The following is a 26,421-nucleotide window of genomic DNA, read 5'->3' as shown; positions in this document are numbered from 1 at the left end:
GGTCAAAATTATATTATAATAAATGGACATTAATCAGTATAAGGAGCATGCATTTTTGCAGCTCATGAGATCGAATCCAGGACCTCATGGTGGATATAAATGTGGAATTACTGTTAATGCATTTTTTTTATCAACATTCACGAGACATGACGTGTCGAGGTGCGAGCTTGTGACGTGTATCGATCTTTGATTACAACCGTGGTGGAGACCTTTGGGAACTCGACGTGGGTGGTGTGGTTTGTCATGATCTTCATTTTTCTTTGCTGAAATAGAAGATACAAAATGTGATATATAATAGAATGTTCCTATTACTAAGTGAAGAACATGAGAATTTGATTTCTCAAGTTCTTTGATACATTTTTAGAAGGAATGTAATGTGGCATAATTTTCAGCCTTTGTTTGTGAAAAAAAAATACGAGAGAGAGAGAGGGAGAGAATAATTCTTCTTCAATTCTAGAGAGAAAATAAGTAGATCATTCATCTTTTGTGTTTTTATAAATCAACTGTGAGAGATGTGGAGTAATTCTAGCATTATTTTGTGGGTATGTGTTGAGTGAATTTTTATAGAGAGAAAGAGAGAAGAATAAAGAGAGAGAAGTTGTAGTATTTTTCTTCTCTTAGAATTGGTTGTCCTTTCTTCTACATCATGGATGATATTCATAGGGAGAGTTGAGCTTTGAGTTGTCTCGGATTGTGGTTTCACACTTGTGGGAACATTAGGGGCTCATAGCCGTTAGAGGCTCTGCCTTCGGAGCCGTTAGAAGCTCGTGGCTTAGCCTCCAGAGTCATTTTGTGGCTCAGCATTCAGAGTCGTTTGTGAAAACATTAGAGGTTCTGCCTTCAGAGCCATTTGTGGCTTAGCCTCCAAAACCGTTTTGCGACTCAGCTTTCAAAACCGTTTGTGAGAACATTTGGAGCTCAAAGCTAGTAGAGGCTCTACCTTCGGAGTCATTTGCAGCTCAGCCTCCAGAGCCGTTTCATGACTCAGCTTTAAGAGTCGTTTGCTTGTCGTTTTTTTTATTAGGAGTGTCATTTTTCACTTGTGATGAGAAACGGTATAAGAATTACCACTAGACCAAGTTATGAACCACATCTAAAATTAGTTATATGTATGTCTTAGATACAATTGAATTTTTGAGGTATTTATGATGAGAAATAAAAAAAAGGATCTTATAACAAATATGCATAAATTGTTCTTTCAGCTCACAAGCTACCAATTCCACGCAAATCACACGCAAAGTAGAAAAAAGTCCGTATTGTCTTGTTGCCCCACAGGAAACATAATATTATAATAATAATAATTTTAAAGAGCAATAAAGACCTTTAAAGATCAAAACATCTATCTAGACAAGCAGACCTATCCATGAGGTTTTGCACCCTCGCTTGCTCTCTATATCCGCAAAGTGGAGATTATCATTGTAACTGCAATTTAATAGCAACAAGAAATTTAAGGAAAATAAATACAAATTAAATTAAATATACAGGTGATAAATAATTAATTATTTTTTGTTTAAAAAACACAAAATTACACCTAACTTTGTATCATTATTATTAAATCGACCCAAACAAAAATAATCATTTAAAGGAAGAGTGATATTTGTTACCTAGTATGCATAGCATAATCAGGTTGAAGACGCTCAAAGTTGAATTGCATCGGTTGGTTCTCGAATGTACCATTTTGCCCTCTGGTTTCACATAGACTAAGAATCTCCAACTACATATGATCATGATCAGCAAATTTTATTAGACCCTATTTGATATTTTATTCTCTTCCGTCAGACAGATGATGAAAGAGATCTATGTACCATTTATATATTAGTGTTTTTTTTTTTGTAAAATTACTTTGATGCTCAAATGACAGATTAAATGTAGCAAAGTATTTATGGAATGGTGGAATAGTATTAGTAAAAATTAGTATTATGTGTGTGAATGAGTCAAATTTCAATATATGTTGCGTCCCAATCGGGCAAACACTCGTTTAATACTCAAACTTGATCTATTTAAGTAGAGAATTATGTACAACCAATTACCAACTAATTAACTAGTGGGGGTGTATAACAAACCCATAAATTTTCATCATCATGTCTGGTAAACACTCTTCTAAGGTTCATATGTGAAGCATTTGCTTTTTAATTTTCTTTACCTTTTGCAAGAGTACACGCCTACGAAAATTAAAGAAGACATAGTTTATTAATATAACAACACTATTAATGATATGCATCACACGACACACACACACACACATATAGTTAGATTACATATGTGATTCGTTGATATATATATATATATATATATATATATATATATATATATATATATATATAGATATCTTTGTTATGTAACATTGTTAAGTATCATGAGAATCTCAAATTCGTTTGACAATAATACAATTAACTTGTAATCTTATAAATGTCGTTGCTATAACACTAGTATATAATTAGACAATGTGCTTCTAGGAAATATGCACCTCATTTTATAAAGAGAAATTATCTTAACTACTACATTTAATAAGTTTTTTTCCAATTTTCCACCAAAAACTTAATTTGGCCAAAAATACTATTAAATCACTTGTACAAATACAAGTTTATCATCAACAATTAATGTCAATTGTTGACATTTATATCAACAAACAGAGAACTCAAAACTCACAGATGTCAACAATAAACGTTAATTGTAGACATCTATGTCAATAATAAATGTCAATTGTTGATATCATGTTGAAGATAAAATTGTATTTGTACAAGTGACTTATTGGTAATTTTGGCCAAATTAAACTTTTGATGGAAATTTGAAAAAACTTATCAAACGGTGGTGTTGAAGCAATTACTTTTTTTTTTTTATAAAATTTCAATTCATTGAAAAAAAAAGCATCAATGATATCATAGCAGCAAATACACAAATTTTATTGTTAACGTAAAGCAAATAACAATAAACATTTAAATTACCTTCCTTTTTAGTTCAATGTTTGCTTCAATCAGCTCTTGTTCCTGCATGTTCATTAAATCCACATTTTTTTTTCTCTCAGAGCCATATATCAAATATATAGCATTTATTTTTATCAATATTGTTTTTCTTACAACACATAAAGTGCTCATATATACCTTCTTTCGAAGAGTAGACAGATCATCACTTAGAAACTGGTTCTGCAAAGGTAGTGAATAACAAACAGTATGGTTAGTATAGATCATGCATAACTAATCGTGAAAGGCAAGATAAGTCAACATGTTCTTAAAAATAGATGAGATATAAGACCTATTTAGAAAATAACATAAAAGTATAGGCAATCCAAGCTTAGTTTTTCTCTGGAAACTATTTATATTAGTGTGATATGCAGTGACAAATTACATTGCGCCGAATTTAACATATAGAAGTCAAAATTATCACAATCAGAAAATGACATTGTCTAGTGGTATAAAAATATACCCATTCAGACTCGTCTATATCGTCACAAAAAGTTATGCTCACATACGAGGGCATGAATTTAACTTCTTATAGTTTATTTTCTTCCCAAATCCGTTTTAACTTTTAACCTAAACTGGTATGTCAAATCATTGCTCGTTTAAATCCCTTAAGGTTAGCCATGTATTTAAATTTGGTAAACAAATGGCTCAAAGTAGGAGGTAAATATTTATGGCCACGTCATGGCCTCTCCTTCCCGCCTTTGATACTTTCTCTCTCTAGACCAGACATCAAGTTTCTCCATTTCGACCAGCACGACATTCTCGCTTGCCTTACAAGCGTAAGCCTCTTGTATTGCTAGAGGTAAATTTTTCTAGCCCTATAACCAAAAAAATGTTAAAATTTATTCGGTTTGCTAAATTTAAATTTTCAATCCGGCCCTCAATTTTTTCTCTAATTTGAAATATTGAATCATGAGAGAATTTCATGGTGGATTCCGAATTATTAAATATAACTTGTCAATCAAATCGAGTTTAGCCCTAAATTATATCCATCATCATATATTTGAACATACCTAATAAAATATTCATTAGGGTGTATTACTTGTGTCATGCGATTCAATTAGATTTTTATATTAAACCATTTAGGTATCCAACATTAGAATTTCAATCTAATGGCCAAAATTATATGTATTAATAAATTAATTAGACGATTCAATCCATAAATTGGTCAATAGTTAATAATCGATTAATAATTTATAGCGGACAGATAATTATTAGCCAAGTCTAATAAAATCGTGATTTTTTTTCGTCAATTATATTCATGTCCTTGAATTTTTCGGATACGTAGAAGTTGTGAAACCTAGTTATTAAAAGTGTCATTAATTTTGAGCTATAATTAGATATCTCGTAATAATTTAATTTTTCTAATGATGGATATAGAGTAAGCATGTACGTTCTTATATATTATGCTTATAATCCTGCAAAAAATATTTCTCAAGATAAATCTAAAATACCGTGATACCTACCACAGCTTTTAAACTCATATATATTGCAAATATAACTTATTTGTTGCCATTTGGGGTAAATCCAAGAGCGAAATAAAATTGATATTATTATAATTTTAGTTTTGATCACACATGCTTCATATGATCATGTATATTATATATATACATATATATATATACACATACACACACACACACACACACACACATATATATATATATATATTAGTAGTCAAAACAATATATTCAGAATACCTTTATTGACCTAATTTGCTTCAACGACATGTCAAGCTTATGCTCAAGATGTCCAAGGTCTTTCAGTCCCAACTGCTCCAAATCCTCTCCAATAAGGTGCCTAAAAATGTGAGAAATAAAAAAAAAAAAATTAAATCAACGTGGAACTCATATATATGTACATCGTCGCACTGTTAACAAGCGAAAAAAATTAATGAATTCTAAATTAATTAAACCTACACTTATTATTATCGACTTTAAATAATAGGTTATTATACCTCTGCGTTTTTCGCAGGCTCTCGACTTTTGCTTTCAGCCTCAAGTACTCTTGGTAGCTGCTCTGCTGATTGGGAAACTCATCACCATGATTAGTGACATAGATATGTAATATAAGCTCTATTAATATATATATATATATATATATATATATATATATATATATATATATATATATAGATCATCTCAACAACATATACAACACAAACACATTAATAAGATAGGTTTAATAGTCTTTACTACTATGTATTGCTTTGCAATCATATGGTTTTTTTTAGTAGGTGCATATACATAAGCAACATTTTTTTTTCAATGAATATAATTTATAGATCACTGTCTCGCAGAACTGGCCAGGTTAAAATAAATTAGGGGTGTGACAAAATTACAACCGAATTATGACGTATTAGAAATACCTTTACGTCTCTCTTTTTAAATTATTAGGTCCCATCACATTTGTCACAACTTTGCTTTTTGTGTAAATATTTTACGTATGTATGTACCTGTGAAATATTTTCCTTTCCAGATTGTTTCCCATCCTGACCTCCATAGCAACAGCTTTCATATCTCTCAATTGTCTTGGTCATACTGGATCACGATTATCAACAATATTTAGCTGCCTAAGAGTGGGACCCACTAATTTCTAACTAAAGATGTACTGATTCAAATCTCATGGACTGATCTTGATGATGATTTATCAGTACAACGTAATAATACTGCTCATTCGTTAAAAAAAAATACTGCTTATTAGTTATTAGTTTATTATGCTATATATGTGTAGTGTACTGTATACTGTTCAATTTATGTCACTTGGACTTAATCAAAGTCATATAGTTTTTATCATAGAGAGGTCTGATTCAGTATATAATGTATTTTATACACCTCTCTATAAAGTAATATAAATGATGATTTGGAAAACAGGACCTTTGTGCATATGTTATAGTTAAAAATAGAATAGAAAAGAAAACAAAAATCAAAAGTATTGTAGTTCACATGTATTAAATTATATGGATTTAAAAATCATGTTACACAATTTGAAGTGGTAGTTTCATCACCTTCAGGTAGATTGCACATGTAGAAATTCAGAAAAGAAATGGAAAAGAAGATAGTAGAAATAAGAAAAAGAGTACACATAGCAGAGAATACAAACCAAATAACTTAGGGAACAAAAATCATATATATGATAATCCCCCTTCAAGACACGGATTTTTGTGACAGTTTATGATTGATAATTAAAGGAGCTATCATTTTGAAGCAGATCTCTTGATTCAAAAATGCTATAAAGTGAAACAATTTTTTTTATATGAAAATACAAAATCAGAGTTTACTCACTGGATCATTGAAGAGGAGTAAAGAAATACTCAGTTCTCAGAAATATATCTCATCTATGGTGTGAATATTTTTTTAGAAAGAAAAGGAAAAGAAAAAAAACGACAATACCTGCAAAACGTAGTACAAAACCCAAGATCGCAATACCAAAAATATACCAACACCATAAAATTCTCACACAACTATACCTAAAAGTAGATCTGTATATACACAATAGTAGATATAATCACATGAAGAAAAAAAAAATCAATTAATATATATACCTAGAGCCACTGCAAAACTCGTAGAGCTTGCCAGGATTGGAGAAAATAATGAGTCCGACCTCAGAATCACACAGAACTGAGAGCTCATAAGCTTTCTTCAAAAGCCCATTCCTTCTCTTCGCAAAAGTGACTTGTCGATTAATCTTGTTCTCGATTCTCTTCAGCTCTACTTTTCCTCTTCCCATATTTATACCACTGTGTTTATTTTTTATGCTTCTTCTTCTTCTTTTGTGCGATCTTCCACTTCTTCCTCTTTTAGGGTCTATTTTATTTTCAGGTCCTCTTATGCAAAAGCCGTACGATCGCCAACTATAGGCTCCAATATGTTTTTGTGTTCAAGAGAGGAAACGATAAAAGAACACCATATCCGGAGAAAGAAAAAGGGTTTGCTAATTAATGTCATATATTTTAGTTTACATGTACTTTTGTTTTAGCTCTACAATCAGTTAACTTTGTGTTATTAGTTCTTAAGATTCCAAGAAAAGTAAAAACATATAACTGCGACAGAATAAGACAGTACACGTGTTACTATTTATCTTCTTAACTTTAAATATTCATTCATTTACCATATGACTAGAAAAATGTGGCTTTAAATGCTACATATCACTTCTCTATTTATCATTTATAATTTATAATTTCTTTTATGTTTTTGTTTGTGTGTGTTTGTCCGTTACTACAAACGAGAACACTAAGTATGATATGTCTTGTCCTATATATTCCTAACAGTTAGGGCTGCCGCGTGTCAGTCGTTTACAGAAGACCACCACTACAAAACATTGACAAGTGTCTGAAATTACTTTTTCGCTCGACTGTTATAGAGAAATTTCATTTTCTAGACTCAAAAGTTATGGAAATATCTCAATTAGACCCGTTAGTTAAAAAATATCCAAAATTGGACTTTTGTACCAATTTTGGACGAAAATACCCTTAATTCAAAAATAAACCCTCTCTCCATCTTTTTCCATCTATTTCATTCTCACTCTCATTTTCTCTCCACACCAAAGAACACCAAATCCGACGTGAGCCCCATTCCGACGCCCAACCACACTAAATCCGACGAGTTCCAACGCCCACCACACCAAATTCGACCGAATTGGAGGTTAATTTTTTTTAAGGTTGATTTGAATGAGATTTAGAGGTGAATTTTTTTTTTTTTTTTTTAAAACTGGGAATTTCCGATGAAGATCATCGGAATCCATCGGATTCCGACCGAATCCGATGGATTCCGATGGTCTTCATCGGAAATTTCCGATGGATTCCGACGAAGACCATCGGAATCCATCGGATTCGGTCGGAATCCGATGGATTCCGATGATCTTCATCGGAAATTCCTAGTTAAAAAAGACCTCCCAACAACAGTATACATGCATCAAAAAAACATATGTATAAGAAAACAAAAACATATATAACAACAATCACTGATAGTATTTAAACACTCTAAACAGACATTCACCCTTACTTCATTGCTGGAGCTTGCCGGAGGACAACATCCAACACTTGTATGGTTTCTTGCGGTATATCGTGCTGTCTTCCTTGAAGAAACTGGCGCAGGTGATGGAGGTCGGGCTTCGACGCAAACTTGACGACTACCTTGAATTCCAGGTCTCGCCTACGTTATCTAATTTGATAACGAAATCCTTGGACTGGAATTGAAGTTCTCCTGCAGTGTACATACTCTTCAGTCCATCGTAGGCGGGTTTCTTACCACCCATGTTTGATTCGCTAAAGAGAGTAACCATCTTCTCTACCACCTTTCTATTAAGGTTTTTCGATATAACCTCGGGAGTTATGGTTACCTAAAATGACAACCAACAAAATTCTGGTAACACAAAATTACAAAATAACTTTTGTTGTTTTAGGTCATAATTGAGACGAATCCTCGACCGCCGCCGCGACGAGACATTGTGTTCGGTGGTGTTTGGATTACAGAGAATGTAGAGAGAGAGAGAGAGATGGTTTTAGAGAGCAGTTTGAGAGTGATGGAGGTTGTGGCCATTGCATTATGGACTTGCATTCCAAATTGCTCAACAACTTTTCCTTCGATCTCTCAAACTGCACTCTTACATTGCCAAATCACACCGTGATCAGTGTTTGGAATGCTAGTCGCAAGATCGAAGGAAAAGTTGTTGAGCAATTTGGAGTGCAAGTCCATAATGCAATGGCCACAACCTCCCTCATTCTCTCAAACTGCTCTCTAAAACCATCTCTCTCTCTCTCTCTCTCTCTACATTCTCTGTAATCCAAACACCACCGAACACAATGTCTCGTCGCGGCGGCGGTCGAGGATTCGTTCCAATTATGACCTAAAACAACAAAAGTTATTTTGTAATTTTGTGTTACCAGAATTTTGTTGGTTGTCATTTTAGGTAACCATAACTCCCGAGGTTATATCGAAAAACCTTAATAGAAAGGTGGTAGAGAAGATGGTTACTCTCTTTAGCGAATCAAACATGGGTGGTAAGAAACCCGCCTACGATGGACTGAAGATTATGTACACTGCAGGAGAACTTCAATTCCAGTCCAAGGATTTCGTTATCAAATTAGATAACGTAGGCGAGACCTGGAATTCAAGGTAGTCGTCAAGTTTGCGTCGAAGCCCGACCTCCATCACCTGCGCCAGTTTCTTCAAGGAAGACAGCACGATATGCCGCAAGAAACCATACAAGTGTTGGATGTTGTCCTCCGGCAAGCTCCAGCAATGAAGTAAGGGTGAATGTCTGTTTAGAGTGTTTAAATACTATCAGTGATTGTTGTTATATATGTTTTTGTTTTCTTATACATATGTTTTTTTGATGCAGGTATACTGTTGTTGGGAGGTCTTTTTTCGACCTGACCCTGGGACAACATCCAACATATATAAACACTCTAAACAGACATTCACCCTTACTTCATTGCTGGAGCTTGCCGGAGGACAACATCCAACACTTGTACGGTTTCTTGCGGTATATCGTGTTGTCTTCCTTGAAGAAACTGGCGCAGGTGATGGAGGTCGGGCTTCGACGCAAACTTGACGACTACCTTGAATTCCAGGTCTCGCCTACGTTATCTAATTTGATAACGAAATCCTTGGACTGGAATTGAAGTTCTCCTGCAGTGTACAGACTCTTCATTCCATCATAGGCGGGTTTCTTACCACCCATGTTTGATTCGCTAAAGAGAGTAACCATCTTCTCTACCACCTTTCTATTAAGGTTTTTCGATATAACCTCGGGAGTTATGGTTACCTAAAATGACAACCAACAAAATTCTGGTAACACAAAATTACAAAATAACTTTTGTTGTTTTAGGTCATAATTGAGACGAATCCTCGACCGCCGCCGCGATGAGACATTGTGTTCGGTGGTGTTTGGATTACAGAGAATGTAGAGAGAGAGAGAGAGAGATGGTTTTAGAGAGCAGTTTGAGAGTGATGGAGGTTGTGGCCATTGCATTATGGACTTGCATTCCAAATTGCTCAACAACTTTTCCTTCGATCTCTCAAACTGCACTCTTACATTGCCAAATCACACCGTGATCAGTGTTTGGAATGCTAGTCGCAAGATCGAAGGAAAAGTTGTTGAGCAATTTGGAGTGCAAGTCCATAATGCAATGGCCACAACCTCCCTCATTCTCTCAAACTGCTCTCTAAAACCATCTCTCTCTCTCTCTCTACATTCTCTGTAATCCAAACACCACCGAACACAATGTCTCGTCGCGGCGGCGGTCGAGGATTCGTCCCAATTATGACCTAAAACAACAAAAGTTATTTTGTAATTTTGTGTTACCAGAATTTTGTTGGTTGTCATTTTAGGTAACCATAACTCCCGAGGTTATATCGAAAAACCTTAATAGAAAGGTGGTAGAGAAGATGGTTACTCTCTTTAGCGAATCAAACATGGGTGGTAAGAAACCCGCCTACGATGGAATGAAGAGTCTGTACACTGCAGGAGAACTTCAATTCCAGTCCAAGGATTTCGTTATCAAATTAGATAACGTAGGCGAGACCTGGAATTCAAGGTAGTCGTCAAGTTTGCGTCGAAGCCCGACCTCCATCACCTGCGCCAGTTTCTTCAAGGAAGACATCACGATATGCCGCAAGAAACCATACAAGTGTTGGATGTTGTCCTCTGGCAAGCTCCAGCAATGAAGTAAGGGTGAATGTTTGTTTAGAGTGTTTAAATACTATCAGTGATTGTTGTTATATATGTTTTTGTTTTCTTATACATATGTTTTTTTGATGCAGGTATACTGTTGTTGGGAGGTCTTTTTTCGACCTGACCCTGGGACAACATCCAACATATATAAACACTGTAAACAGACATTCACCCTTACTTCATTGCTGGAGCTTGCCGGAGGACAACATCCAAAACTTGTATGGTTTCTTGCGGTATATCGTGCTGTCTTCCTTGAAGAAACTGGCGCAGGTGATGGAGGTCGGGCTTCGACGCAAACTTGACGACTACCTTGAATTCCAGGTCTCGCCTACGTTATCTAATTTGATAACGAAATCCTTGGACTGGAATTGAAGTTCTCCTGCAGTGTACAGACTCTTCATTCCATCGTAGGCGGGTTTCTTACCACCCATGTTTGATTCGCTAAAGAGAGTAACCATCTTCTCTACCACCTTTCTATTAAGGTTTTTCGATATAACCTCGGGAGTTATGGTTACCTAAAATGACAACCAACAAAATTCTGGTAACACAAAATTACAAAATAACTTTTGTTGTTTTAGGTCATAATTGGGACGAATCCTCGACCGCCGCCGCGACGAGACATTGTGTTCGGTGGTGTTTGGATTACAGAGAATGTAGAGTGAGAGAGAGAGAGATGGTTTTAGAGAGCAGTTTGTGGCCATTGCATTATGGACTTGCATTCCAAATTGCTCAACAACTTTTCCTTTGATCTCTCAAACTGCACTCTTACATTGCCAAATCACACCGTGCTCAGTGTTTGGAATGCTAGTCGCAAGATCGAAGGAAAAGTTGTTGAGCAATTTGGAGTGCAAGTCCATAATGCAATGGCCACAACCTCCCTCATTCTCTCAAACTGCTCTCTAAAACCATCTCTCTCTCTCTCTCTCTACATTCTCTGTAATCCAAACACCACGGAACACAATGTCTCGTCGCGGCGGCGGTCGAGGATTCGTCCCAATTATGACCTAAAACAACAAAAGTTATTTTGTAATTTTGTGTTACCAGAATTTTGTTGGTTGTCATTTTAGGTAACCATAACTCCCGAGGTTATATCGAAAAACCTTAATAGAAAGGTGGTAGAGAAGATGGTTACTCTCTTTAGCGAATCAAACATGGGTGGTAAGAAACCCGCCTACGATGGAATGAAGAGTCTATACACTGCAGGAGAACTTCAATTCCAGTCCAAGGATTTCGTTATCAAATTAGATAACGTAGGCGAGACCTGGAATTCAAGGTAGTCGTCAAGTTTGCGTCGAAGCCCGACCTCCATCACCTGCGCCAGTTTCTTCAAGGAAGACAGCACGATATGCCGCAAGAAACCATACAAGTGTTGGATGTTGTCCTCCGGCAAGCTCCAGCAATGAAGTAAGGGTGAATGTCTGTTTAGAGTGTTTAAATACTATCAGTGATTGTTGTTATATATGTTTTTGTTTTCTTATACATATGTTTTTGTGATGCAGGTATACTGTTGTTGGGAGGTCTTTTTTCGACCTGACCCTGGGACAACATCCAACATATATAAACACTCTAAACAGACATTCACCCTTACTTCATTGCTGGAGCTTGCCGGAGGACAACATCCAACACTTGTATGGTTTCTTGCGGTATATCGTGCTGTCTTCCTTGAAGAAACTGGCGCAGGTGATGGAGGTCGGGCTTCGACGCAAACTTGACGACTACCTTGAATTCCAGGTCTCGCCTACGTTATCTAATTTGATAACGAAATCCTTGGACTGGAATTGAAGTTCTCCTGCAGTGTACAGACTCTTCATTCCATCATAGGCGGGTTTCTTACCACCCATGTTTGATTCGTTAAAGAGAGTAACCATCTTCTCTACCACCTTTCTATTAAGGTTTTTCGATATAACCTCGGGAGTTATGGTTACCTAAAATGACAACCAACAAAATTCTGGTAACACAAAATTACAAAATAACTTTTGTTGTTTTAGGTCATAATTGAGACGAATCCTCGACCGCCGCCGCGACTAGACATTGTGTTCGGTGGTGTTTGGATTACAGAGAATGTAGAGAGAGAGAGAGAGAGATGGTTTTAGAGAGCAGTTTGAGAGTGATGGAGGTTGTGGCCATTGCATTATAGACTTGCATTCCAAATTGCTCAACAACTTTTCCTTCGATCTCTCAAACTGCACTCTTACATTGCCAAATCACACCGTGATCAGTGTTTGGAATGCTAGTCGCAAGATCGAAGGAAAAGTTGTTGAGCAATTTGGAATGCAAGTCCATAATGCAATGGCCACAACCTCCCTCATTCTCTCAAACTACTCTCTAAAACCATCTCTCTCTCTCTCTCTCTCTACATTCTCTGTAATCCAAACACCACCGAACACAATGTCTCGTCGCGGCGGCGGTCGAGGATTCGTCCCAATTATGACCTAAAACAACAAAAGTTATTTTGTAATTTTGTGTTACCAGAATTTTGTTGGTTGTCATTTTAGGTAACCATAACTCCCGAGGTTATATCGAAAAACCTTAATAGAAAGGTGGTAGAGAAGATGGTTACTCTCTTTAGCGAATCAAACATGGGTGGTAAGAAACCCGCCTACGATGGAATGAAGAGTCTGTACACTGCAGGAGAACTTCAATTCCAGTCCAAGGATTTCGTTATCAAATTAGATAACGTAGGCGAGACCTGGAATTCAAGGTAGTCGTCAAGTTTGCGTCGAAGCCCGACCTCCATCACCTGCGCCAGTTTCTTCAAGGAAGACAGCACGATATGCCGCAAGAAACCATACAAGTGTTGGATGTTGTCCTTCGGCAAGCTCCAGCAATGAAGTAAGGGTGAATGTCTGTTTAGAGTGTTTAAATACTATCAGTGATTGTTGTTATATATGTTTTTGTTTTCTTATACATATGTTTTTTTGATGCAGGTATACTGTTGTTGGGAGGTCTTTTTTCGACCTGACCCTGGGACAACATCCAACATATATAAACACTCTAAACAGACATTCACCCTTACTTCATTGCTGGAGCTTGCCGGAGGACAACATCCAACACTTGTATGGTTTCTTGCGGTATATCGTGCTGTCTTCCTTGAAGAAACTGGCGCAGGTGATGGAGGTCGGGCTTCGACGCAAACTTGACGACTACCTTGAATTCCAGGTCTCGCCTACGTTATCTAATTTGATAACGAAATCCTTGGACTGGAATTGAAGTTCTCCTGCAGTGTACAGACTCTTCATTCCATCATAGGCGGGTTTCTTACCACCCATGTTTGATTCGCTAAAGAGAGTAACCATCTTCTCTACCACCTTTCTATTAAGGTTTTTCGATATAACCTCGGGAGTTATGGTTACCTAAAATGACAACCAACAAAATTCTGGTAACACAAAATTACAAAATAACTTTTGTTGTTTTAGGTCATAATTGAGACGAATCCTCGACCGCCGCCGCGATGAGACATTGTGTTCGGTGGTGTTTGGATTACAGAGAATGTAGAGAGAGAGAGAGAGAGATGGTTTTAGAGAGCAGTTTGAGAGTGATGGAGGTTGTGGCCATTGCATTATGGACTTGCATTCCAAATTGCTCAACAACTTTTCCTTCGATCTCTCAAACTGCACTCTTACATTGCCAAATCACACCGTGATCAGTGTTTGGAATGCTAGTCGCAAGATCGAAGGAAAAGTTGTTGAGCAATTTGGAGTGCAAGTCCATAATGCAATGGCCACAACCTCCCTCATTCTCTCAAACTGCTCTCTAAAACCATCTCTCTCTCTCTCTCTACATTCTCTGTAATCCAAACACCACCGAACACAATGTCTCGTCGCGGCGGCGGTCGAGGATTCGTCCCAATTATGACCTAAAACAACAAAAGTTATTTTGTAATTTTGTGTTACCAGAATTTTGTTGGTTGTCATTTTAGGTAACCATAACTCCCGAGGTTATATCGAAAAACCTTAATAGAAAGGTGGTAGAGAAGATGGTTACTCTCTTTAGCGAATCAAACATGGGTGGTAAGAAACCCGCCTACGATGGAATGAAGAGTCTGTACACTGCAGGAGAACTTCAATTCCAGTCCAAGGATTTCGTTATCAAATTAGATAACGTAGGCGAGACCTGGAATTCAAGGTAGTCGTCAAGTTTGCGTCGAAGCCCGACCTCCATCACCTGCGCCAGTTTCTTCAAGGAAGACAGCACGATATGCCGCAAGAAACCATACAAGTGTTGGATGTTGTCCTCCGGCAAGCTCCAGCAATGAAGTAAGGGTGAATGTCTGTTTAGAGTGTTTAAATACTATCAGTGATTGTTGTTATATATGTTTTTGTTTTCTTATACATATGTTTTTTTGATGCAGGTATACTGTTGTTGGGAGGTCTTTTTTCGACCTGACCCTGGGACAACATCCAACATATATAAACACTCTAAACAGACATTCATCCTTACTTCATTGCTGGAGCTTGCCGGAGGACAACATCCAACACTTGTATGGTTTCTTGCGGTATATCGTGCTGTCTTCCTTGAAGAAACTGGCGCAGGTGATGGAGGTCGGGCTTCGACGCAAACTTGACGACTACCTTGAATTCCAGGTCTCGCCTACGTTATCTAATTTGATAACGAAATCCTTGGACTGGAATTGAAGTTCTCCTGCAGTGTACAGACTCTTCATTCCATCATAGGCGGGTTTCTTACCACCCATGTTTGATTCGCTAAAGAGAGTAACCATCTTCTCTACCACCTTTCTATTAAGGTTTTTCGATATAACCTCGGGAGTTATGGTTACCTAAAATGACAACCAACAAAATTCTGGTAACACAAAATTACAAAATAACTTTTGTTGTTTTAGGTCATAATTGAGACGAATCCTCGACCGCCGCCGCGACTAGACATTGTGTTCGGTGGTGTTTGGATTACAGAGAATGTAGAGAGAGAGAGAGAGAGATGGTTTTAGAGAGCAGTTTGAGAGTGATGGAGGTTGTGGCCATTGCATTATAGACTTGCATTCCAAATTGCTCAACAACTTTTCCTTCGATCTCTCAAACTGCACTCTTACATTGCCAAATCACACCGTGATCAGTGTTTGGAATGCTAGTCGCAAGATCGAAGGAAAAGTTGTTGAGCAATTTGGAATGCAAGTCCATAATGCAATGGCCACAACCTCCCTCATTCTCTCAAACTGCTCTCTAAAACCATCTCTCTCTCTCTCTCTCTCTCTACATTCTCTGTAATCCAAACACCACCGAACACAATGTCTCGTCGCGGCGGCGGTCGAGGATTCGTCCCAATTATGACCTAAAACAACAAAAGTTATTTTGTAATTTTGTGTTACCAGAATTTTGTTGGTTGTCATTTTAGGTAACCATAACTCCCGAGGTTATATCGAAAAACCTTAATAGAAAGGTGGTAGAGAAGATGGTTACTCTCTTTAGCGAATCAAACATGGGTGGTAAGAAACCCGCCTACGATGGAATGAAGAGTCTGTACACTGCAGGAGAACTTCAATTCCAGTCCAAGGATTTCGTTATCAAATTAGATAACGTAGGCGAGACCTGGAATTCAAGGTAGTCGTCAAGTTTGCGTCGAAGCCCGACCTCCATCACCTGCGCCAGTTTCTTCAAGGAAGACAGCACGATATGCCGCAAGAAACCATACAAGTGTTGGATGTTGTCCTCCGGCAAGCTCCAGCAATGAAGTAAGGGTGAATGTCTGTTTAGAGTGTTTATAACATGAGTGATGGAGGTTGTGGCCATTGCATTATGGACTTGCATTCCAAATTGCTCAACAACTTTTCCTTCGATCTTGCGACTAGCATTTTGGCCATGTTGGTTATGCTTTTTTCCCTCTCATGGGGGCGTTGGCAAGTTGCTTTGAGCATATTACGAACTTGCATCTCGTTCAATCTTTTCGTGTAATGCTGCCCCTTAGCAATTGTACAGATCTCTATCGGAATAGAGGCTGGCTTTGTTGAGCTTCCAGCTTGGAGGGCAACCAACTAGCATACTTCAACTGAATCTGGTACTTCTCCCAGAAATATTGAGCAACTGATATTTGTTGTGCACTATCACCAAGGGAGAACATCAATTGGTTGACGGGCTCCATAGATCTGATTGTGCAGGAAGAAGTATGACATCAATCGTGACTGGTCGGCATTTTCTGTTGAATGAATTTATACGTCTTTGGGAGAAGAAACAATTGTGAAAACAAAGGTAAAGAGAAGTAAGATCGCGGCGAACTACACCGCCAGACGTCGAGTTCCCACTTTGTTTTCTTTATCCAACACACCCTCAGGCTCCGTGCTTCACGTAGCGAACACGTTCGCCCTGAATTACATCATGACCTGATCTCGCAACGCGGTTACGGAGGCAGTTCACAAAGGGCGCAGTCATACCCCTCATCCACCCATGTCGAGGTAATCATGGGCGGATCGAGGCTCCATCAAAAATTGGTGAACTCGATCAAGACACACCAGAGGAAACGACTCGGCTAAACGAGCGACCCAGACAAACTACCCAGAAGACATCATCTCATTCAGTAAGAGAGATACAGACGAGCTGGATGGACCAGACAACGCCCTCGTGATAACCTTAGATATCTCCGGATGCGAAGTCTCTCGAATCCTAGTCAACAACGGAAGCGGCGCGTAAGAGAGATACAGACGAGCTAGATGGACCAGACGACGCCCTCGTGATAACCTTAGATATCTCCGGATGCGAAGTCTCTCGAATCCTATTCGACAATGGAAGCGGCATCGATCTCATCACAACCACCGAGCACAATGGAGGCGGTCGAGGATTCGTCCCTCGCCAGGACCAGCCGGCTCCGATGGCCCCTTGCGACGGCTCCGGCGCCATGCGTGGTCGCGGTCGCGGTCGCGGCGCTCCGGCTCAGGGATCAAGTCCCGCGCCTGCTCCGGCCGCTCGAGCCTCTCCTGCTCCGGCACCGGCCGCAAGATCTGAAGCGGCAGCTGCGCCACCAGCAGCGAGAGCCGCTCCGGCTCAGACGTCGGCCTCGCCGGTGGAGCCGCCACGAGGGGCCGTCGGATAGTCACCGCGATTTTGTGTTTATAGCGCCAAAAATAAAAATAAGACAAAGAGAGAGTCGGAGGTGAGAGTAAGTTTTGAGAGAGAGAGTGTGTGTCAAGAAATGCGAAACCTAGAAGGAAATCCTTCACCGAGAAAGCGCGGCGATCGAGAATCGTAACATTCTCGTTCTCTTTGTTGTCGTCCTCCTTCGTCCTGGCGAGGGACGAATCCTCGACCGCCACCGCGACGAGACATTGTGTTCGGTGGTGTTTGGATTACAGAGAATGTAGAGAGAGAGATGGTTTTAGAGAGCAGTTTGAGAGAGTGAGGGAGGTTGTGACCATTGCATTATGGACTTGCATTCCAAATTGCTCAACACCTTTTCTTTCGATCTTGCGACTAGCATTGGCCATGTTGGTTATGCTCTTTTCCCTCTCATGGGGGCGTTGGCAAGTTGCTTTGAGCATATTACGAACTTACATCTCGTTCAATCTTTTTGTGTAACGCTGCCCCTTAGCAATTGTACAGATCTCTATCGGAATAGAGGCTGGCTTTGTTGAGCTTCCAGCTTGGAGGGCAGCCAACTAGCATACTTCAACTGAATCTGGTACTTCTCCCAGAAATATCCACTTTGTTTTCTTATCCAACACACCCTCAGGCTCCGTGCCTCACGTAGCGAACACGTTCGCCCTGAATTACGTCATGACCTGATCTCGCAACGCGGTTACGGAGGCAGTTCACAAAGGGTCTATGAATAGTAAATTATCATTCTGACTTATTATATTATATAGATACACACGATACCTTTTTTTGAAGCTCGGATATGATCTCGTACATGAGTTGATTCTGCAATTACATTATAGGAGTTGTATCAGCTTTTTGGTTATTTAACACGTTTGTTTATATATGATGGGATATGATATATAAGATTATCTACTTTTCTTGATCGAATATGCTTAAGAGAAGTTTCAAGCTGTTGCTCCAAAGTCTGGAGGTCCTTTTGATTCATAGTGTGTAGATCTTCTCCCAAGTAATGCCTGAAGGTTTCAAAAGAGATTATTTAATTAATTTATATAAGAGTGATGATAGACTAATTATTGAAATAACATATAAGAAAACATACAAAAATAGTTACTGTACCTTCGGTTTTGTTGAAAAAGATCAATCTTAGACGAGAGCCTAGCAAATTCAACAGTCCAGTTACCCTGTATTAGAAAGTTAGTGCATGAGAAAAAGAAAGAATAGTATGAAATTATAAATATTAGGAGTGTTTTTCTTTTAACTAATGTGTATATATCTCCTAATCTAAAATATAGATCCAAGAACTTGCAAAAACTGTCAAGAATGATTATATTAAACCATCAACAGAAAAGTGAAGGCAAAACTGTACTTATGATGTTATATAATATATATAGGGGCTCTTAGACATAGTTAGAACTAGAAGTTCTCTTAGACAACATAGCTTTTTTTTTTTTAACAGTAGAAAAATTAACAAGAAAACACATCAGCATGCTAATTTCAAAACAGAAGTTAACAATGTAGGTAAACTAGTTCTTGATACCTGCTTAGAGAGAGAGAGAGAGAGAGAGAGAGAGAATATATGAGAAACCTGAAAGTTAGGTTGAGACTGCATTGTTGACAAAGATCTCTCTGCATAAGAGCACCGCTCATAGCGTTCCAATATCTTCTCCATTCTGTTATAACCCACATCAATAATAATAAACAATGAAACAGGACCAACATAGCCACAATGATATACTTACTTGATTGAAGCATTTTCAATACTCCATGTAGCTAGAATTGCAACATAATGTGCATATATGTATATCTAATAGTTCAAAACAACAACCTGAATACCTTTTTTTTTTTAAAAAAAACTCCTGAATACTTTGTCAATATTATAATTATTATTATTATTATTATTATTATTTTTACTTACGGCTCTAACATATTTTGACTCATAATATATGATCCTGAAAATCTATTGTACAAATCCTAAAAATAACATTTATATATCATACGATTATAGCATATTGTACCTTGTCTCGATGGAGTGATAACATTTTTTTATTGCAATTTACACATTTTTTTAGTGTTTGATATAAGTTAGGACGTGCTAAAACCATAAGTGAAAAAAGCCATTGGAAGCAAGTTAAATTGATCTTCATAGAAGCACACATGTTATTTGTAATTACTTAATTTAATATAAAAATTAGGCTTGGAGTTTGATAAACAGTCTAATGTTTTAATATGCAGCATTTGATTTTGTTATTATAAGAAATTGTAAAACACTAGATCGATTATAAATACTAATCTAGGTTTTAACATACTTTGGATATAAATATTTAAAGTATACATAAAATCTTTTTATTTCTAAACAGTTATATCCAGCAAATTTACAAGAGGTACAATTCCAGTCAAGAGAAAAATAAGTAAAAGTCTAGTCAATATAAAAATATATTATAAAAATTGTATATGTACGATATATCTATGTTATTTTTAGCAATTGTAGAGCAGATTCTAAGAGTCACATATTATGCGCTACATAATTTTTTTTGGTGCTGTAATGAAAATTTTATCAGATCATATTAAGCAAGACTAATAAACTAGTGCTAGGGTTAGTAGAAAAGACCCTCTGATTTATATAAAGCTACACAAAATTAGGCCATAAAGCTCACCAGAAAGATCTATCCGAATCTCCCACACCATATCACTGTATTACCAACAGCTCGTTTGGTCAAATCCAAACAATTTCTACTTTAAATATAATTAGGTAAGAGAAAGCTGGTAACAATAAGACAAAGAAATATACAGAGAGAGAGAGAGAGAGAGAGAGAGAGAGAGAGAGAGTTATAGAAGTGAAGATCACTATATATTATAGATCGGATTCAAAAGCGAAATCTAATCCAACCCTACTGATCAGTATCGATGAACATATCTTTAACCTAACCCTTAACCCAGAATAAACATATATAACTGGTAAAATATAATCCAAATATATATATCTTTAAGCTTATCCTAAATCCATAAAATAGCATTACTGGTCAAATCTTCCATTTTGACTCATGATTGTGATCACTCTATATATTTCTAAATATACAAATGATACGCCATTTGACAAGTTTGATATAATTACAAGTCATTTGGAATTTTAGCTAGAGCAACTTATATAAGATATTTCAGGGTAAGGATGATATATATATATATATTTACTTACCCCATATTCAAGCAGGGATTAATTGGAGTTGGAGGAATCATAAAGGAGGAATTTGTCACATGGGTTTGTGTCTCCCATTGCATCTGCTCAACGTTTTTCTCCTTTTCCTTGATCTATTGTTAATCAATCCAGAAGAATAATTGTTTATTATAATATACATAATACCACAAAATTATAAACTTTCAATACAAAATTTCGTCCATCAGTCTCTTTTCCTACATTTAAATGTTACCTCTAATTTTGATTGTCTATATAGTATATGTTTTTACCACAGAAAATCTAATTTGTAATCTGAGCATACATAAATAAAATACCGGATTAACAAGCATGCTGATACATTATATGATCATATTGATACGTATACTTGTTTTTCAAAACATTGTACCTGTTTTTCAAGCATGTTGTTCTGGTCTCTCACTGTCTTCTCCTGAAGAAAAACACAATTAAGGAAGCTATATCACAGTCTGAGACTTTAAAAATTATCATATTGATACGTTTGACAATTGTAAACAAATTAGCTAGAACCTTTGAAATACTTACAAATTATGTAACTAGAAATATATTCAACGCTCCCCTAAAAATTAATCATTTGTAAGATACCAAATTAATCATATCTTATATTGTTGTGATTAATAAATTATGATTTCGATATTATTTGATATGTTTACCGTTACCAAATAATGCGTTATATATATATATATATATACACACGTTACCTTTTTTTGAAGCTCGGATATGGTCTCGTACATGAGTTGATTCTGCAATTACATTATAGGAGTTGTATCAGCTTTTTGGTTATTTAACACGTTTGTTTATATATGATGGGATATGATATATAAGATTATCTACTTTTCTTGATCGAATATGCTTAAGAGAAGTTTCAAGCTGTTGCTCCAAAGTCTGGAGGTCCTTTTGATTCATAGTGTGTAGATCTTCTCCCAAGTAATGCCTGAAGGTTTCAAAAGAGATTATTTAATTAATTTATATAAGAGTGATGATAGACTAATTATTGAAATAACATATAAGAAAACATACAAAAATAGTTACTGTACCTTCGGTTTTGTTGAAAAAGATCAATCTTAGACGAGAGCCTAGCAAATTCAACAGTCCAGTTACCCTGTATTAGAAAGTTAGTGCATGAGAAAAAGAAAGAATAGTATGAAATTATAAATATTAGGAGTGTTTTTCTTTTAACTAATGTGTATATATCTCCTAATCTAAAATATAGATCCAACACTACTACAAAAACATTGATTAACAGCGTTTTTTAAACGCTGTGAAATATGATTGAAGGCGTTTTTTGCACGCTGTTGTATCGCATGATGTTAAAAGTATTCCACGGCGCCTAAAATAAACGCTGTCTAAAGTGGTGCCACGTAGGAGCCACATAAGAATTTGGGCGAAAAAGTTTTCACGGCGTTTGTATATAAGCGCTGTCTAATGTTTTTCACAGCGTTTGTATATAAGCGCTGTCTATTCTTTTCCAACGTGGCATCCACGTGTCTTCATGGCGGGTAAGAAATTTTCACAGCGTTTATATACAAACGTTGTCTATTCTTTTCAAAAGTGCCATCCACGTGTCGTTTTGGAAGGTGATAAATTTTAAAAGCGTTTATTTACAAGCGTTGTGTAATGTAATTTTTTTTATATATATATAAAAATTTGAATATTACAAAAAATTCATGCACACAGTTTCAATATATATTCCAAAATCCGAACCTAAACATACCAATACAAATTTTTAATAATCCATTCAATAATTTCAAAATCAAATTCTATTATTCGTACTTTGTACCGTATTTTTAAACCGAAACATATCAAACCATGTAAACGAATATTCATGCACCAGAAACACACTCACTTTACATTCACATTTGACGATTTGACTTCCGTGTCCATAAAGTTTAACACCATTTGGTACCATTCTTCTCGATACGCATCTATTGCCTCATCCGTATAACTCTTCAACTTTTCAAACTAATAATATATAAAAACGAGTTGTTTGTGAGTGAAACAATATATTACGTATTGAATATGCATGAGGAGAAAACTTGATCAGGACTGTTTTACGTCAAAAATAAAATAAACGAATGAAAATGAACAGCAGTGATCCAAACCTTAAGTAATGCAAGGTGGTCTCCCACTGGAGATGAGCAGCTTTAGATCTGGTCTGAACCGCGCGATATCCTGTTCCAAGAAACCATGAATGTCAGAGAATTTCCTATAAATCAAACTATGGCAAGTCTGTTTAGTGAGAATGGTTCAATGTCAAAATGCTAATCAGCTCAGAAAATAGTCCGATATCCTGTCAACCGTCATTTCCAATACCCTTAACCTTCTTCTGAAAATAGTCCAAAATCAATTACTATGAATATGAGTTAAAGAATCATATTCTACTTACTTTTACCAATCCAAAAAGAACGTCAGTAGAAAGTGTTCTTTCGTGAGCCTCGTCCACCATCACAACACTGCAACATTGAAAGACAAGACAAGTGAGACATCGTAAGATTTTACAAATTTGAAGATGTAGTAAAGGCTATCTGAATTTCAGGATTAAGAGCATTACAGGTTGTAACTTGGAGGTCAGGCCTAGAGCACTATAGGTTGTCGTTTTGAATCTTCTCCAAAACAATCTATTCTTAAAAAAACAAAACAAGAGATCTCCAAGTGCCTATGATGCTATCTAGTTCCAAAATTTTCTTTCTTTAGTTATTAAAAACCCAGAATGGGAAGAAATTATAAAAGCAAAGAGTTGGTTGTAAATAGAGTAAGAGGATTCCTTTATAACAGCAAGCAGCTGAATCAGATGAAGAATTTTTTTTCTAAATACCTGTGACATACTTTTTTCCTTAACAGAAGCAGATTTATTTTATTAATAACAATTGGCAAAGATGGATTGATTTAAAATCACGGTGCCTAGAATGAGCTAGGGAAAGCCAGACTGAGCCCTGAATGGTTTTTATTTAAACATGGGCAAAGTTTTTCTATCCTCCTGAATGGTTTTTATTTAAAAAAAAAAAAAAAAGGTAACATCAACACAAGGCAACAACACTATGTATGCAATGAGGCAAGTCTTGTTTTTAACATTCATCGTACACCATCTAAAGCATATCAGTTTATAGTACTTTTTTCCTTGAATTTATGATGTGTCTCAAACAGTTTACATATTTCTAGTGACTTCTGTTCCGAATGAAATATCTGGAAAAACATAGTTTGTCAGGAACACAAGAAAAAAAAAAATCAACCTGAAGTTTTTCAAATTCCGATTGGGCTTTTGATTTCTCTATTTCAGTCTGCTGCTCTCTGTCAAACTGGGTGGAAAAAAAATTATGAAACAAACAGATGAGCCATCAAACTGTCGAGAACTAAAAGCAATAGCAACAATAAATCATACAGTAACAATGAAATGCTATTAACATACCTCATCGCCATCCGTAACGGCTGCCTTGATAAATTCAATCTGGTCCTCAAACACAAACCTAAAGCAGAAAGAATCGAGTGTCAACTATACAAAGGGTCAAGCTTGAAAGATTTGTCTCACTCAAAAATGAGGACAGAACCATTTAAGAATAAAAAAAAGGAGGAAAATAAACTCACTGATAATCATCAGTCGCTTGTTTTTTGTTCTTTGAACCATACTTCATGGTTGCCTTGCCTAAAATGCCAAATTCAGGATAAATTTATTTAGCTTAAATCGAAATGAACCCTCCCCCAATAAGGACATTTGAACCAAAAGAACTCACCGATTTGGTGATCCTCCCAGGCCTCCTGTTCTGTGAAAGGGTTCATTTTCTCTGAGGCAGTGGGGTCTCTACATAAGACAAAGATAAAATAGAGTCGAGATGTATAGTATATTAGTGTTACTGTTAAGCATTCCTGTAATGCTAATTAACTGAAATCATGGACACACTCCTAAGAAGAGTTGAATGCTGACCTATAACGTTGGATGGCCACAGCAAATCTCTTTTCCTGATTAACGACACCCTCCTGATCATAGGCATCTGGCATTCTGTACTGCTCTCCAGAAAAGGAAAAAAAATAAATAAAAGAAAATGATCGATGACTTAGATCAGAAATTATCAAGTCAAGATTCATTCCAACAAAGACGTGCTCACAAAACAAAGTTGGAACAAAAAGATTAACTAACAAAAACAACTAGGTAAAAGCAAGTGATGGCCGCCCACCAATCCCACACCGACCACAGAGTGAGACCTGTTTGCGAGAACCTTGGGCCGGAAAAGGAGCTCCGAGAATGCCATCGGCGGGCCCGCGTAGTTTCTCCGGCAGGCCACGATCCGGCCCGTGATGGGCCCGAGAGTCGGGAGCTCCACGCCACAGTTGGGGGCGAAAATCTCGGTGAAGTCGTCCTCCGACGGGCTGCAATCTGATGTGCCGTTCTCGCTGCAGTTGGTCTTATTGCACGACTCCGCGAACTGCAAGGCCATGCAGCCGAGTCCCGGACTGTCGTTTAGCTTCGGAAGCTTCCGAGCAGTTCGGTTTCTGTTGATCATGTCCACCAGAATGTTCGCGGGGTTTTCTGCGTTTTCAAATATTTTTTTTTAATGAAATTGGAGTATAGGCAATTCTGGCTTTTTGGCGTAATTAGTACATGAGCTATATTGAGTTGGGTATGTACCAAACTCTTTTTCTTGTAATCAAAATGAAAAGCCAGAGTACTAATTGAATAGATAAATGAATAAGCTGTTGATAACAATACGTTCCATTAAGCATAAAAATAAGAAATTTTCACTACACACAGTCCAGATAAGTTTAGTAAATCTGTATATGAAGCTTAAAAAAATAAAGATGTTCAAGTTTCAACATTTATTCCCATCACGAGTCATGACAAGTCTCAGTGAATGTCTCGACTGAGTGTAATCGTTTTGCATATTCAGTTTTGGCTAAAAACTTGAATGGTGTTCATGCAGTTTCCTAAACAATAATCATCCTTGTAAGAACAAAAGAGAGCAATGCATAACTCCTGAATTTAAATAGCTATCACAAACAAACCAGTATACAAAAACCTAAGTACTCATAAAATCCTCAATTTTCATGGGCTGTAACAAAAATGGCCCATAAAACTATAGCTTGGTCTCAAGTGAAATTACAATATAGAAAATAGTAAAGTTCAAATTGGAGTATGCTAGTATGTGTAACTGGCTGGTAAAAGGCGAAGAAATGAAATTCTAAAAACAAGGTTAGAGGATTTAAAAAAAATAAAAAATTAAGAAGATAAAAGTTTAGAGACTTCTTAGTATTATATCGAGAGTAAACAGTGGAAAAATAAAGAAATAGATGAGGAGTGTGATGAAAAAAGTACCATGGTGAGTGGAGAGAACAAGAGATGAGAGGAACAGTGGAAGAAGAAAGAAGAAGCACCAGAAACAAAGCTTCCTTTGCATACCCACAAAACTCTCAGCAAACCAATTAAAGAGCTTTCAGAGAAAGAAAGAACGTTTTTTATACCCATAACTTAGCAATTTTCATCTTATTTTCTCGGTGTCTCCGAAGAGACTTGCAATTTCATCTTTAAAAAAATAAAAAAAATAAA

General features: G+C 36.8%; 3 protein-coding genes and 1 long non-coding RNA gene across 6 annotated transcripts in view; all 4 read right to left on the bottom strand.

Moving 5' to 3' along the window:
• Positions 1-26,421, bottom strand: part of LOC149388130 (truncated transcription factor CAULIFLOWER A-like) — a 53,690-nt gene that overhangs the window by 13,785 nt on the left and 13,484 nt on the right. For 2 of the 3 annotated variants that reach the window (XM_089623707.1, XM_089623708.1), the window contains exons 5-7: positions 21,587-21,628; positions 21,256-21,297; positions 20,871-20,983 (exon numbers count right to left, since the gene is read on the bottom strand). In XM_089623707.1, coding sequence (XP_089479833.1) covers positions 20,871-20,983; positions 21,256-21,297; positions 21,587-21,628 — 197 coding nt within the window. Of the gene's footprint in view, positions 1-20,870; positions 20,984-21,255; positions 21,298-21,586; positions 21,629-21,719; positions 21,820-21,922; positions 21,988-26,421 lie in introns of all 3 variants that reach the window. The other variant, XM_089623705.1, reaches the window with a different exon arrangement.
• LOC149388134 (MADS-box protein CMB1-like) lies at positions 1,108-6,830 on the bottom strand. The gene is made up of 8 exons (XM_089624609.1): positions 6,505-6,830; positions 5,416-5,500; positions 4,918-4,982; positions 4,661-4,760; positions 3,102-3,143; positions 2,946-2,987; positions 1,605-1,714; positions 1,108-1,422 (listed from the first exon to the last, which is right to left on the bottom strand). Exons 1-8 carry the CDS (start codon positions 6,687-6,689, stop codon positions 1,344-1,346), a joined length of 708 nt encoding a protein of 235 aa, XP_089480735.1. The 5' UTR covers positions 6,690-6,830; the 3' UTR covers positions 1,108-1,343.
• On the bottom strand, positions 22,540-23,512 carry LOC149388133 (uncharacterized). Its single transcript, XR_016300737.1, has 3 exons — positions 23,272-23,512; positions 22,988-23,057; positions 22,540-22,847 (listed from the first exon to the last, which is right to left on the bottom strand). It is a non-coding gene; the product is annotated as an uncharacterized LOC149388133 (long non-coding RNA).
• LOC149388132 (pre-mRNA-splicing factor ATP-dependent RNA helicase DEAH1-like) lies at positions 23,830-26,350 on the bottom strand. Its single transcript, XM_089624606.1, has 8 exons — positions 26,191-26,350; positions 25,055-25,407; positions 24,805-24,884; positions 24,614-24,681; positions 24,468-24,525; positions 24,292-24,349; positions 24,116-24,181; positions 23,830-23,862 (listed from the first exon to the last, which is right to left on the bottom strand). Exons 1-8 carry the CDS (start codon positions 26,270-26,272, stop codon positions 23,830-23,832), a joined length of 798 nt encoding a protein of 265 aa, XP_089480732.1. The 5' UTR covers positions 26,273-26,350.

The sequence above is a fragment of the Urtica dioica genome, chromosome 8 (assembly GCF_054948205.1).
Source record: "Urtica dioica subsp. dioica isolate 48M chromosome 8, U.dioica_male_clone48M_v1_H2, whole genome shotgun sequence".
Taxonomy (NCBI): domain Eukaryota; kingdom Viridiplantae; phylum Streptophyta; class Magnoliopsida; order Rosales; family Urticaceae; genus Urtica; species Urtica dioica.
Note: the sequence above shows the minus strand (reverse complement) of the source record. Positions and strands in the feature narration are given on the sequence as shown.

Excerpts from the sequence above, each read along its gene's own strand:
- LOC149388134 (XM_089624609.1), bottom strand. The coding sequence starts at position 6,689 with ATGGGAAGAGGAAAAGTAGAGCTGAAGAGAATCGAGAACAAGATTAAT. Across the intron at positions 4,761-4,917 it reads AGCCTGCGAAAAACGCAGAG|GCACCTTATTGGAGAGGATT; the intron begins GTATAATAACCT and ends TCACATTTTTAG. Across the intron at positions 2,988-3,101 it reads TGTCTACTCTTCGAAAGAAG|GAACAAGAGCTGATTGAAGC; the intron begins GTATATATGAGC and ends ATGAACATGCAG.
- LOC149388132 (XM_089624606.1), bottom strand. The coding sequence starts at position 26,272 with ATGCAAAGGAAGCTTTGTTTCTGGTGCTTCTTCTTTCTTCTTCCACTG. Across the intron at positions 24,350-24,467 it reads CAAGCGACTGATGATTATCA|GTTTGTGTTTGAGGACCAGA; the intron begins GTGAGTTTATTT and ends TTTCTGCTTTAG. Across the intron at positions 23,863-24,115 it reads CGGAATTTGAAAAACTTCAG|GAGGATAGAAAAACTTTGCC; the intron begins GTTGATTTTTTT and ends AAAACCATTCAG.